This window comes from Balaenoptera ricei, chromosome 17 (assembly GCF_028023285.1).
Source record: "Balaenoptera ricei isolate mBalRic1 chromosome 17, mBalRic1.hap2, whole genome shotgun sequence".
Lineage (NCBI taxonomy): Eukaryota > Metazoa > Chordata > Mammalia > Artiodactyla > Balaenopteridae > Balaenoptera > Balaenoptera ricei.
The window spans coordinates 76,436,924-76,450,917 of NC_082655.1; the positions used below are offsets into that span (position 1 = coordinate 76,436,924).

Consider the following 13,994-nt stretch of genomic DNA (forward strand, 5'->3'; position numbering starts at 1 on the left):
GGAGCTTGCAGGACACAGGGAGCCTGGGACAGAGCCGACCAGGCAGTGCAGTAAATGCAGGCTCGGGGGACAAAAATACCTCCTTGGACGGAGAAGTGGTCAGTGCGGCTGGAGCTGAGTGAACAGGGGAGTGTGGTTTGAGATGAAGCTGGGAAGATGGGCAGCGGCCAAGTCACGAAGGCCTTGCAGGACGGTGAAAGGAGCTGGGTTTCATTTTCTGTACAAAGGGGCGCCACTGAATGGGTTCCAGTAGGGGGATGGCGTGATCGGATTTATATTTTAAAAGATAACTTTATGTGAATGACTTCCCTCACTCCCCATACCTTACCCCTCAAAGTAGGCTTGATTGTCAGCATTTCACTGAAGAGGAAAAGTATCACGTAGGCAACAAGTGCCCAAGCCCTGTGTTGACCTCCCACTCCCTCAGCCCTTGTGCTGGGCTGTGCTGTCCCCAGGTCCTGACGGGGCACTCGACCTGCTTCCCTAACCCCCTGTCCCAGAAGTCAGGATGGAGTGTCGACCTTCTCTCTTCTGAGCTCACTTAAAGTAGTTTATTTACAATGTTGTGTTAGTTTCAGGTGTATAGCAAAGTGATTCAGTTGTATATATTTGTCAGATTACTTTCTATTATAGGTTATTACAAGATAGTAAATGTAGTTCCCTGTTCTACATAGCAAATCCTCGTTGCTTGTCTATTTTATGTATAGTAGTTTGTATCTGTTATTCCCATACTCCTAATTTATCCCCCCGGCCCCCGCTTTCTTTCCTCTTTCCCCAAAGTTTGTTTGCTATGTCTGTGAGTCTGTTTCTGTTTTGTATATATTAGATTCATTTTATTATTTTTAGATTCCACTTACAAGTGATATAGTATTTGTCTTTCTCTAACTGATTCCACTTAGTATGACAATCTCTAGGTCCATCCATGTTGCTGCAAATGGCAGTATTTCATTCTTTTTATGGCGGAGTAATATTTCATCATATACATATATATATATATATATATATATATATACACACCACATCTTCTTAAACCAGTCATCTGTTGATGGACATTTGGGTTGTCTCCATGTCTTGGCTTTTGTAAACAGTGCTGCTCTGAACATTGGGGGGCATCTATCTTTTTTAGTTAGAGTTTTCCTCTTTTCCGGATATATGCCCAGGAGTGGGATTGCTGGATTGTATGGTAGCTCTATTTTTAGTTCTTTAAGGAACTTCCCTATTGTTTACCATAGTGGCTGCACCGATTTGCATTCCCACCAACAGTGCAGGAAGGTTCCCTTTTCTCCACACCCTCTCCAGCATTTGTTATTTGTAGACTTTTTGATGATGGCCATTCTGACCCATGTGAGGTGATACCTCGTAGTTTTGATTTGCGTTTCTCTAATAATTAGCCATGTTGAGCATCTTTTCGTGTGCCTCTTGGCCATCTGTATGTCTTCTTTGGAGAAATGTCTGTTTCAGTCTTCTGCCCATTTTTTGACTGTGTTGTTTGGTTTTTGATATTGCGTTGTATGAGCTGCTTGTGTATTTTGGAGAGTAGCCCCTTGTTGGTTTCATCACTTGCAAATATTTTCTCCCATTCCACAATTTGTCTTTTTGTGTTGTTGATGGTTTCCTAAGGTCACTTTTGTCAGTGAAATACTGTATTAGCCAAAGCTCTGTGTCCGTTTCCCTAAGTTCTCGCTGGCAATTTTGACTTACTCCTCCAGAGCTACGTATTTTGGTACCAATTTTCTATGCAATGTGTTTCATCCAATAAGGCCTTGTATCCCTGGGCCAACAGCTCTTGCCCTCGCTAATGTGTAACCACGTCAAGTCGGCTACTTCTCACTGCTTCCGCTCCAGGCCCTAGTCTGCATCCCAGCCAGAGCTGCACAACACCTTTTCCACATCAGACACAGGGCTTGGTGCTGAGAGCCCAAAGACGGGCACAACAGATCAGAGTGTTTCGTGATGCTTGAGAGGTTTGAAACTATACTCTAAAATTAACTGCTTCTCACTACTCTAAAATTAGCTGTTTCTTACAGAACATAAACAAAAAATAGAAGCAGCCAGTGAATATTGGCTCCACCCAAGAGACTGAGTCATAGGATTAACAATGCTCCTCTCCTTTCAATTACATTTTAGCTTAAATGAATTATATACCATCTAACCCAGCATATTAATTAACATGACTCCAGACCCGAATAAAATTGAAGTTAACCCAAAATAAAAAAGCTCAGTCGTAGTAGAATATTCTAACCTTCGTACTTGAAAATGACAATACAGACACACTCTCAGCTGGACACCGAATTTTTTTCAGTAACAACACAAATACAAATGGCACCTTGCTATCGAGTAGCTTCTCTGTGTCCCACACTGTGCTCGGCATTTTACATCTATTTCTACTCATCATCACAATAACCCTACAAAGCGAGATTTAGCCCCATTTTCTAGACAGTCTCTAGGCAGAGAGGCTAAGTGACTTGGAGAGTCTAAGAGACGAAGGAGAGGCTGGTGGTAGCAGAGGGAGAGCTCAGACTCCTCGCTCTCCGGCTCCAAAGCTTGCAGGCTTTTCTCTACCCTGGGTGACTGTCAATTTTTATATCTTTAGAACTACGGCCTCGTATTATCCTCAGTAAAATTCTGTGCCAACTCTTACATGTTGGACAGCCAAGAGTAAAGGTGTTCTCGTTTAAGTGAGGCTGGGGATGAGGGTAGAAGGCTGCCCCCGTCTTCCACCCGCCGCTCGCCACCAGAGGCCGACCCGAGATCCTCAGAGGACGCTGGGGCCTGCGGGATGTTTAGGAAGGCCTGTTCTGTGCCTTGCCGTTCAGCTGTGCACGTGCTTTACCTAGTCACGTGGAGCCAGTGACAGACCCACCCAGGGTTAGATCTGCTCGGTGACAGACCCGCCCAGCACAGCCCCTGTGCCGTGGAAGCACACGCGCAGTGAAGGACCCAGGAAAGGGAGCCCTGGCGGCTGCAGACACAGCCCGGGTAAGACCTGGAGAAACTAACCTGTTCAGTTCTAGACTCTGTGATTTAAAGAGGGAAGTTGGAGAGATTGCAGAGGAAAGAGTCATAAAGCAACTGAAAAGGGAGGGCAGGAGATAGTAGCAGAGAAGAGTGGATTTGACATCACTAAGCCTGAAAAACACAGATGTGGCCATGTTCACCCCATGGTGGGTGTCAGGCATGGGCAGTGGTTCCTTGTGCTCCATTTTCTCTGAATCCAGAACAAGAACGGAGACACCAGTTTACCCTAGAGGAATTTAATCTGAACAGGGAGCATTACCAAACTCTCGGATTATTTAGGCAAACAATTTCTTTCCATTGAGAAATTTAAAAGCGGGAAGCAAAGGTTTATAAATAAGGTTTGGAGAAGATCTTGAAGGCGTCTTCAGCACCTGTGCTTCCACAGGCGCCAAGGGAAACATTAAAAACCTCTTAACGCACCACCAGTGTCACACGAAACGAGTCCTCAGGGGGCAGAAACGTCCCCAGGCACTCGGGACAGCTCCATCTGGGTTCAAATTCCAGGTTTCTCACTTCCTAACTGCTTGCTTTTATGCACGTTATTCAGCTATTTAAAGTCTCAATTTTCTAATGTGTTAAACAGAGAAGATAATAGGACCTACATCATTAGGTTTCCATTAAAATAAAATAGGAAACTCTATATAAACTGCATGATTCGGGATCTTGAACACAGGAAAGCACTTAATACCAGCAATTATTATTACTATCAATTTTATTTTTAACGTTATTGATAGGTGCGCAAAGAACTAGGAAAGTTTTGTATATGATTCACAATATAGCTGGATCATATTTTCAATGTCTGCAAGGCTGCTTTGATATAAAGAAAATTTTAAAGTGGCATTAATAAAGAAAAATTTGCTTCATACATATATTCTTTTATAAAGATAAAAAATGACCTAGACATTTAAAAAAATCACCTACATAGGTTCCTTAATTGAAATGTCTTTATGAGCCTTTAGTTGAGGGAGCCTATGAATAGTCTGAGGGTCAAGAATATATGCCATTGTGGAGCCTACGGTTTCTGGGCTGGAGTGGTTTTACATGCTATTTCAGGTCATTTTGGGTTGGACTGTTAAATAAAGCTTAAGAAAATACAGTTTTTCCATAGACTCAGGAATTCCTAGACATGAGCCTAAATTATGTTGAAAGCAATGTATAACTTTAAAGCAACTGGAACTAGCTTTATCTTACCGCATAGACCAGGATTTATATTCCCAAAATGAGTGTTGCATTCAAAGGACTCACGTTGGGCGGCTACAAACTTATTTTATTATTGCCCCAGAGTTCAGAAGGCTTTTGGCAACTCTTCTTTTAGAACCGCACTCCGCAAAAGTTTATGAGCCACCTTAGCAAATCAACATTGTCACATTGTTTTCACACCTCATTCTTTTCCCCAAACATCACCCATATACATCCAACAGACTTGGCTTCAAGTGAGTATTAGCTGTTTCCAAAAATCAAATTCACCGCCAAAAGACAAAGAGTTGTCTGAGGATATGTAAAGCGATGTCCCACAGGCGCTGAAGAAAATCCTGTACGGAAGTTCCCAAATATTCCAAGTAAAAGCAGCATTATTGAAATAAGCATACAGCTGCTCAGAAGTGCCAGCCTGCAAAGAGACAACGTTTGGATGAATATGTTCTGGTGTGTTCAGTATAAGTAATCAGATTCATGACTTTAAGGTCACACATCAAATATGAGATTTTGTCTCTGCCTTGAGCTGGGGTGCTGAAACTTACAGAGGATGATGGAAGCTTTTTATAATGTACAGTATAGGACAGTGTTGAACTAAATTAAGTAAATTCTCTGTTGCCATGACCGATAGTAAAGAAACACAATTCTCAGTTCAATTAAAGGATAGTAAATTCGAAACAAAAGAAATGATTTCTTTTTACAGGATGAAAGTAACTTATAGAATTCATGCTGTAGAGAGCTATTGAGACAAATACTTCGTCTGAATATGAAAATCGGATGGATCATTTTATGACTGTTAACATAAAATTTGCAGCTCTGTAAGCCCAGATCGTGATTTAAAGATAATAAAATCTCATGCTTCAGGGTGTAAGCTAATCACCTGCAAGTACCAAGAAGAATTTTCCTTCCAAAAGTAACAATGCACAATTGAGTAGGTGCATACATTTTGTTTAATTTCCAATGCATCAAGTATTGGTCAGCACTGGAAACAAGAATCAAATTAGATGAACTATTAATCTGATTTGGTTCAGCGCCTCCTATATTGTTATTTCCACTGAGCTTTATGTCTTGTGTTTATACTTTGCTGTTTTAAATAACAATTGCTTTGTCAATCTTTTATTTTTATAGCACTTATCATCCCAGAAAGGGAGCATTTATAGACTATGCAGTATTATCTTCATTATACAGAGTAAATGGGATTGAAACTATCTTGGACAATAAACAACTTGATTAATAAGAAGTACCTTAATGTTTATAGAGTCGTATCCTTTGTGAAAGACTACTGAAAAGACCCAAAAGGTCTTCATTGCGCCCCACACACACACATTCCATTTTGCTTATAGAAAACATCCTTTAGAATCAGGGGCCCAAAAGAAAACAGGAAATAGAGCTTATAAACCAATAGCAAATACACATTCATCCCATGAAAATGTCACATTCGAGGGTGGATTTTCAGTTGTGTATACACTGATAGGGTCATATTTGGCAGGTGACCGACACAAAGCACACACCACTAAATAAAAGTGGTTAATGCATTTGAGATTAGAAACAAATTTAAATGATTTAGACTGTATGAGAAAGTAATTCTAGTTTCTGAATGGAAGGTATAGAGATCTTCATATACAATGTAATTATTTGCAAAATAGTAGCCTTGCTTTCATAGTTTAATTGGAAGAAAATGACGGTGAGAGTATATTAAGCTTATGATTTCTTCATATTTCCATTTAATCATGACGCTTTGCTGTGAATTCATGACACTTTGCTATGGAAAATGAACTTGTTCTGCCTATCTTCCAAAACAATAAAATATCTCTGTAATTAATAGGTGGTCTGTTGTATTAGTCTGATTAAGAATTCATCAGAAGTGAAGCTAGAAGCAGGTTTTTTTCCCTTTCTAAGTGAATGAATCTCTACATAAAGATACAAATTCTCAAAATATGGATGAAATGCGGTAAACTTCCCTGCTTCCTGCCATCCACCCAAGATCCAGTGGGGAACAAAGCACATGGTACCTCACCAAAGGGCAAAGCTAAGGGTTATAATTTCTCATTTCTTCTGGAAGGGTGTGGTTCGTGATGGGAGCAGAGAATGAAGATCAGTCTGATATTCTGTGGGTTTTCAAAGATTTCAGATCTTTCCTTACCCCTTAGGAAGAGGAACAGAATGTCTTGTCAGGAATATCAGCTAGGGCAACAGCGACTGCTTGCGGTATTGTTCAAGAACAGTCAGTCAGTCACTCAACAAACATGTTTGTCTTCTCTATACTTGGCACTGTGTCAGATGCATGGGACACAGAAGATTCCAGTCCCGACCTTTAAAAAATCCTTTCCTGGAAATTCCCTATTGGTCCAGTGGTTAGGATTCAGTGCTCTCACTGCCGGGGTCCAGGTTCAATGCCTGGTGGGGGAACTAAGATCCTGCAAGCCGCGCAGACAGAAAAAAAAAACAAAAACCTTTCCTGTTGGTGCAGGACATCATGGTGAAGAGAGAATGCAGGAAGAGAACCCCCAGTGGAGTGCCTGCCATATTTAGGCACGTAGCTAGATGTGTTATTATTTACCTTGTCATAGTCAACGACTTCGAAAATATAGAGAAAACATGTAACTTCCCAAAAATTCTTTCTCTCTCTGTGTTAAAAATTGTTTCAAGTCTTGTCTAAATCCTTGGTTTTGGAAATCTGTTTAATTTGACCTCATTATAGTCCTTCTAGTGATTAAAAACTACTACTATTTCAAAATAGGTTTAACAGTACTGATCTCTACATGCTTTAGAATTGAGAAGACAAATGACAAACTAATGGCTGGATAGACAAAATGTTTTGTGTTTAGTTACCATGAGGAAAGAGTCTTCTCAAGGTTGGCAGTAAAGTACCTCAAGTAGGTTGCTGTCTGTTTCTGTATCTATCTGTCTATATCTCTATCTCTACATCTATCTATCATCTAACTATACGTCAGACCGCATGTTATTATTTAGAAAGTGGAATTCAGGAGAATTTGGTTCATGGTTTATTTTGAATTTGCCTTAATGTGTCTACGCCTTAGCTCTTCCAGGCTATAGCTGAGAAGTTACTGACTTCCTAATTCCTTCAGGAAGTGGTGTCACTGTCCTTGGCCTAGAATATGAAATTCTCTATGCAGATAGTATTCCAGGAAACATGAAACAAAGGATAATTTTGGTTTTACACCTCGATGGATGTAATTTATATATGCATTTGGGGGCAATACAAGTTAGTTTATTTGAGGCAAGAAATATGACTATTTAAATTGAAAGGTATGTTCTATTTGTCATTTTAAATATGCATGTGTAATTTATTAATTCTTCTTCTGAACCAGTGTTTTCCATTGAAGACTATTTCAGTGAAATGGCCCACTGAGGAAAGACTTCTGTGATGGTCCCTTGGAGATTCACAGTGTACATTAACACACTCGAGACTGACAAGTCCTGCAGGATAGGCACCCTCTTAACCTGATGTGGCCCCGTGCTCTTCCCACGCATATTTTGTCATGGAAACTTGTTTTTTAAGGACATTTACGTTTCCACAAACCCCCTCTAATGCAACTTGGAAACTGTGTCGGGGGCAAACTGGGTGGGGGGCAAACTGGGTGGGGGGCAAAGCGGTTACTCTCCCTAGAGCTGCTCGCCAGGACTGGCTTCTGGCCCCTGAAGCCAGCCCAACTGCTTGCTAAGCATCTGTACCCACTACAAGCAGTGATTTCTAAGTGTAGCATAAGTATATCCCTTTAGGTTTGTTTAATTTAAATATATTTTTAATTACCTTGTTGGACTTCCTGGGACGATCGTATGATCACATCTGAACCTGTCGTGTTGTGTTCACATATACATATATGTGTACATACAAGCTCAGGCTACCTATCTACTGCTCTGTGTGTACCATATCACTAGATAATGATGTGATTATTGGCTACAGAAATACAAAGTGAAAACATTTTACAACTACATAGATTTTATAGTTTTGATAGTATGGGAATTGTGAGTGATTTTTCTTCTGTTTAAATTATAGCAACTATAAGGCCAAAAAAGAAGACACACGAACATGTATTAATTTTTATATCTATCTGGTCATTGTGTAATTGTTCCTTTCCTGTATGAAGTTGATGCAGTATGTAACTAAATATGAAATTAGCCCTTCTGTGCTAGGTCAAAGAAGAGCGAATGCAAACACAATGAAAACACTTTGCCTTGTGACTTAAACGCACAGACACACAATAAGCACATAATCTTCTTGGCATATATGGAATGACTTTTGAGGCGTATCACTGCAGTACCTGTTATTCTGATGTAAAGCTAGTCACTGTTTACACAGCCTGAGTTAACCCATTTGACCTTTTCCTTGAATTGTTCACTGCTCTGCATATCAACAATAAGAATTTTTAAATGGAACCAAAAAAAGAAAATGACTTAAGTTTTTTTTTTTTTTTAATTGAAAGCACCTTTTAGGTACTACATTTCATAAAGCTTCTTTGGTCTAAAGCCTCCCCTTGAAAATTTTTGTGAACAGTTATTGACCTTTTTCATGTTAATGCGGAAGGCAGGGAGTCTGAATATCTATTCCTATTTCAGAAAATCTGCATCACTACTAACACAGAGAAAAATATTATAATGAGAGGATTCTTTGGAGGAGCTTGAATTCTTCAGGGTTCACCTTACTATCTACTCTGCCTGGAGTAAAATCAGAGTCTCACAGGACCCCACATCTCCATGGCTGACATGTTTTTGGAGATGGCAGTTGTGTCCTTCCTATAGGGAGAGCATGTGAGGCCACCAGTGCTCACCCCAGCCTGGCCTCCTCCGCTCAGCACACATGCAGCACTGTTCTCACTGGGGCTCTCACTCCATCTTCCTACACTGCTGGGAAGAAATGAGTTGCGTTGCTGGCTGCCTTGTGCAATGAAGTTCGCACGCGGAGTTTCATGTCGCTGTGCACGATGAGCCAGACTCGTGAACGTGCCCGTCTGTCCACGGTGCTGTGCGGAGACCCAGCAAGGGGAGCCCAGGAAGGCCCTACAGTTCTGGGTAACAAGAAGCTCATGCTGACGTATCAACGGAAGAAGCGTGACATCAAGGGCACAGAACAAGGGCACAGATGCATCCTCAAGACCTTGTTTTGACCAAGTGACTTTTTTCTCCAGAAGGACATTTCAGCATTTTCTTTCTCCAGCTGGTTTCACCTTTCACCATTTGTTTATCAGCCTCTTCCTCTCACCAAAAGTAGGCAGGTTCATGCCCAAGAAGAAATGCTTTGGGGTTCATTCTTGACGCTTATCAGCTTCCACTGAAATGACTAGTTTTTAAGTTAATTAAAAGATTATTAGGAAATGACCGTGTGAAGGTGTGAAAAAAGTTAGGGCAAAATTATATTAATTTATGATGGAGTCTAAAATTTCTAAGAGAGATTATTTTTATCCAGTTCATTATTGAGGATAATTCATCACCAACTCTTTAAAAAATCAAAATGTGTTCTATGGTTACTTTGAAGATATATTAATGTGGTTTTATATGACTTCAGAAAGGTATTTTTGAACTCTTTTCTTCCTTATCCAGTTCCATCAACCAACTTTGTTTCTTTGTGCAAATATCTATGCCAAGGCTCTTGGAGCATATAAAAAGGAAAAATAAAAAACTAAACATACAATCAACAGAAGAACTCCAGAAGCGACTTCCTTTCCAAGTGAGCCACACTGGCTGGTAATTCCTATTAGGGCACTGGTGGCATCCGCCCCTCCTCTCATCTTTTTATCTCTCTTTGGATGATGAGAAAAGTCACCAAATTAGAGCTTAGCATTTAAGCAAAGAAAAAAAAATGTCATCATACGTTGTTTTAGATTTTATAAAAGAGGTGAAATGAGCTCTGACTTGCATAAAGTCACGTGGCAAATGATGAAGGAGGAGTGTTTGAGAGTCAAGAGTAGTAACAGGTGTTGATTCACATGAACGTTCACGAGTGAACTCACAGAGCATCTTCCTAAGAAAAAGCAACACCCGTGTGTCCGTCTCTTAACTCTGCTCTTGTTTGTTCCTCCACAGAGCTACAGCGAACCTGTTGACGTGAAGACATCTCAGCCTCCGCAGCTGATCAATTCAAAGCCGCCGTCAGTGTTCCCTGGGCCCAGCCAGGCCCACTCAGCTCTGTACCTAAGTTCTCACTATCACCAACAACCAGGAATGAACCCTCACCTAACCACCATGCATCCCAGTCTCCCCAGGAGCATAGCCCCCAAGGCCAATAACCAAATGCCAGTGACTGTCTCTATAGCAAACATGGCCGTGTCCCCCCCTCCTCCCTTGCAGATCAGCCCACCTCTTCACCAGCATCTCAACATGCAGCAGCCCCTTGGGACCCAGCTCCCCATGCAGGTCCAGCCCGCCTTACACTCCCCCACCATGCAGCAGGTACGTGCCGTGCCGCGCCGCGCACTGACTCCCCTTCAGAGGTGCTGGAGGGTCCGTTCATCCAGCGGGGGCGGGGGCGGGGGCTTGTCCGTTCTGTTTCAGTGGAGAGAGAATGGCAGATCTTCAACAAATATCTGCTTCCCGGAAGTTAATTTGCAGGGGGTGAATTGGGCAGCCTCATACAATCACAGGAGCTTCTGCTCTTCATAATCCCTAACTTCTTTCCCATGATACCCATTTTGCTTCGTGTTTCCAATCACCCTTCCTGTTTTCTGCCTCTTGAGTAAAGTACATTTGTTGTTTTCAGATGCCACTACTGCTAAAGATCTCTTTGGGGTTGAGAAGTCTACCTTTAAAATATATGCATATGTTGTTTGGAAATGAGAAAGTCTTGATGGTATGCCCGTTGAGTCCAATAAATGCTGCAGCATGAAATCAGGCCCACTATTTCTAGTCAGAAATATCAAATTTGGTACACCCTTAAGAGTCCTAAGAAATGAAAATGTTAACCAGAGTTTTATTTAAAAATGGATACCTGGCTTCTACATAGATTAGAAAACACAGGAGGTCTGGAAGCCTCCCTGCCCACACCCCAATTATGGAAACCATTTGTGCGCACTCTTATCTTAACTTTTCTTTGAAATCAAGTTTTCCTTTTGGATTTTGGTGTTATTTTAAAATTTGAGAATAAGGAGCAAATGATGTAAACTGAACGTAAAGCATTTAAAAATCCTAAAAACTTGTTTTAAAAAAATAGATCAAGGTAAAGCCTATAAAACATATCAAATTAATCTCTCACTTTTATAATCCAATGACTCTGTTGTCCCAGAGCTGTAATTAAATATGCAAGCATAGTCTTCCTGTGGGAGCGATATCTAGCCCTCTGTGGAATTTGAGCCTAGACTTTGCCACAGTGGGGTGGAGAGGAGGCAGAAAGAGCAGTCAAATGTAGTAAATTCATTTTTAGTATTGTCATTATAGACAGGACTTCCAAGAGGTGACAGAGACAAACCTTAATACGTTACCTTACCTCATCTTTAATTTCAGAAAATTTACAGCGCAGGTCCTGACGTTGCCTTCATTTCACAGGTGAGGCGACTCAAGCTCAGCAGAGTTGAGTAACGTGCCCGTAAGGTCAGAGCTGGAATTCAAACCCAACTCTGTCCAGCGATCAGAGCCTGGATTCTTTTTTTTTTTTAATTTATTTTTGACTGTGTTGGGTCTTCGTTGCTGTGCGCAGGCTTTCTCTAGTTGCGGCGAGCGGGAGCTACTCTTCATTGCGGTGCATGGGCTTCTCATTGCGGTGGCTTCTCTTGTTGCAGAGCTCTGGCTCTAGGCACGCGGGCTTCAGTAGTTGTGGCTCACAGGCTTAGTTGCTCCGCAGCATGTGGGATCTTCCCGGACCAGGGCTGGAACCCGTGTCCCCTGCATTGGCAGGCGGATTCCCAACCACTGCACCACCAGGGAAGCCCAGAGCCTGGATTCTTAAACGCTAGGCCTGCTGCCTCTCACTCTTAATCATTCTTGTAAATTCTTAACAGTTTCTTCTAAGAATTGGGAGGGTCTTTACATCCTAGTTAGTTCTGAGATTAAATGGTTGTGGAGAGCAAAGGATTCATCTCTTTACTGAAGTCTTCTTTGGTCCCTAAGCCAAGGATATTGATAAAGCTCAGACAACTGACTTACCTGTCAACAGACTGGCTGTCGACCCACTGGGGAAAAGCCAACCTCCACCATCTTGCCTTGTCTACAGTGGGGTTTGTGACCAGCAAGTGATATTCAAAGGGTTCAATTGCCGTTCTTTCCATCAGACGTTACTCTCAATAAAAGGGACACTCTTTGGGTGTCCTTGCATTTTAATGAACCAATAGTGTTTGAGTGAAGATCTGATACCTTGAGGGGCTCGGCCTTCAGTCGTGTGGGCTGCGTCCTGCCTTGTACGCCGCCCGGCTGAGGGCCCGTGTTTTGCTCACGGTGCTGTAGTGAGGGGTGTTTGTCCTCAGAGAAAAGAATACAGAAGTCACGGTCCCCTCTCCAAGTTGAGGGCCAGAGCTCCGTGCAGAGAGAACACCTGTCTACTAATTTATCCACTCAGAGGCAGTTCATTTTCCATTTATACTCATACCTTAGATGAGCTGGCTATGACCAACATTTCAGAATTGCATATAAGGCCACACATGGAAACTCAAGAGATGTGTTTTTCCGTATAGAATCTTAACTGAATAGGAAAAAATAGAACAGATTACATTGGACAAGTTACTCATCAATCTTTAAGTCAGTTCTATTAGTGTATCTCAGAAAGTGTTCTTATTGAGACGGTAGGACCTGATTTCAATTTACATTAATAATAGAAGACAAAATGGCATGAACCCAAAATGGAGAGGCAATACAGCTGCAGAGACCACAGTGACTAAACTCACTTTTAACGATGCCTTGATCATTGTAGATAGTCAATAAAATAATTGTTGAAGGGACAAATGAACAAATGAGTGAATAAAAAATTAGTAGTAAAAGTTTAAATATTGGGAGAAATTACAGGCTAGTTTGTAGAATCTCAAATCCTTGGAAGTTTTAAATCTTTTCATTTATTCAAAAAAGATTAATTGAACCCCTTAACATGTGCCAGGAACTGTCTAGGCTCTAGAAATTGAGTGAGTTGTGCACACATGGAGCTTACATCAGAGTTGGGGTGGGGGGGTGGGTGGCAGGTAGTAATAAGATAAACAGATAAATTACTAGGATCCCATGGAAAAAATAAAACGGGGGCAAACTGCAGGGTGTGTGGAGGAACGTCAGGTCTCTTGCCGGGATGGATGAAGAAGGCCCCTCTCAAGAGCAGGTGGATGAGAAGGGGAAGCAGCCTTCAAGAATCAGAAGGTGGGAAGGGTGGGTACCAGCAGAGAACAGGAGCAAGGAGAAGGGGCTCCTGGCTGGAGGGCCTAACTGGGAGGGGCGTGGCTTGTGCAGAGGTGGAAAGGAGGCCAGTGGGGAGCATGGTGGGGAAGGGAGAGTGATGGGCAGTGAGGTCAGATTCATGGGTAGGTCACTGGAGGAGGATCCTGCAGGGTAAGGGGGCTGGAAGCCCCAGCGAGGTGACAGTCCTAGAGTCCGGATCAGAGAGTCCATCGCCGCTCCATGCCCCTCAGCTTATTGCAGTCACAGCGGTCTGTGGGGCCAGTGTTCATGTCATCCAAGGGGGTCTTCAGCCTGTGGTTGCAGAGCTAATGAATGGGATTCGACCTGTCTGGTTCATCATCTTTATCCTGACAATGTTTGCTTCCTGGGCACGGGGGCCATGTTCCCATTTTCAAACACCAAACAAAGAAAAAGAGAGAAGGAGAAAGAAAGTTAACGGCTACTGTATTTTTAAA

General features: G+C 42.0%; 1 protein-coding gene across 4 annotated transcripts in view; it reads left to right on the top strand.

Moving 5' to 3' along the window:
• The window catches only part of TOX (thymocyte selection associated high mobility group box), a 294,925-nt gene that overhangs the window by 276,555 nt on the left and 4,376 nt on the right, over nt 1-13,994 (top strand). For all 4 annotated transcript variants that reach the window (XM_059901468.1, XM_059901469.1, XM_059901471.1 and 1 more), the window contains one exon: nt 10,258-10,623. In XM_059901468.1, coding sequence (XP_059757451.1) covers nt 10,258-10,623 — 366 coding nt within the window. The remainder of the gene's footprint in view (nt 1-10,257; nt 10,624-13,994) is intronic.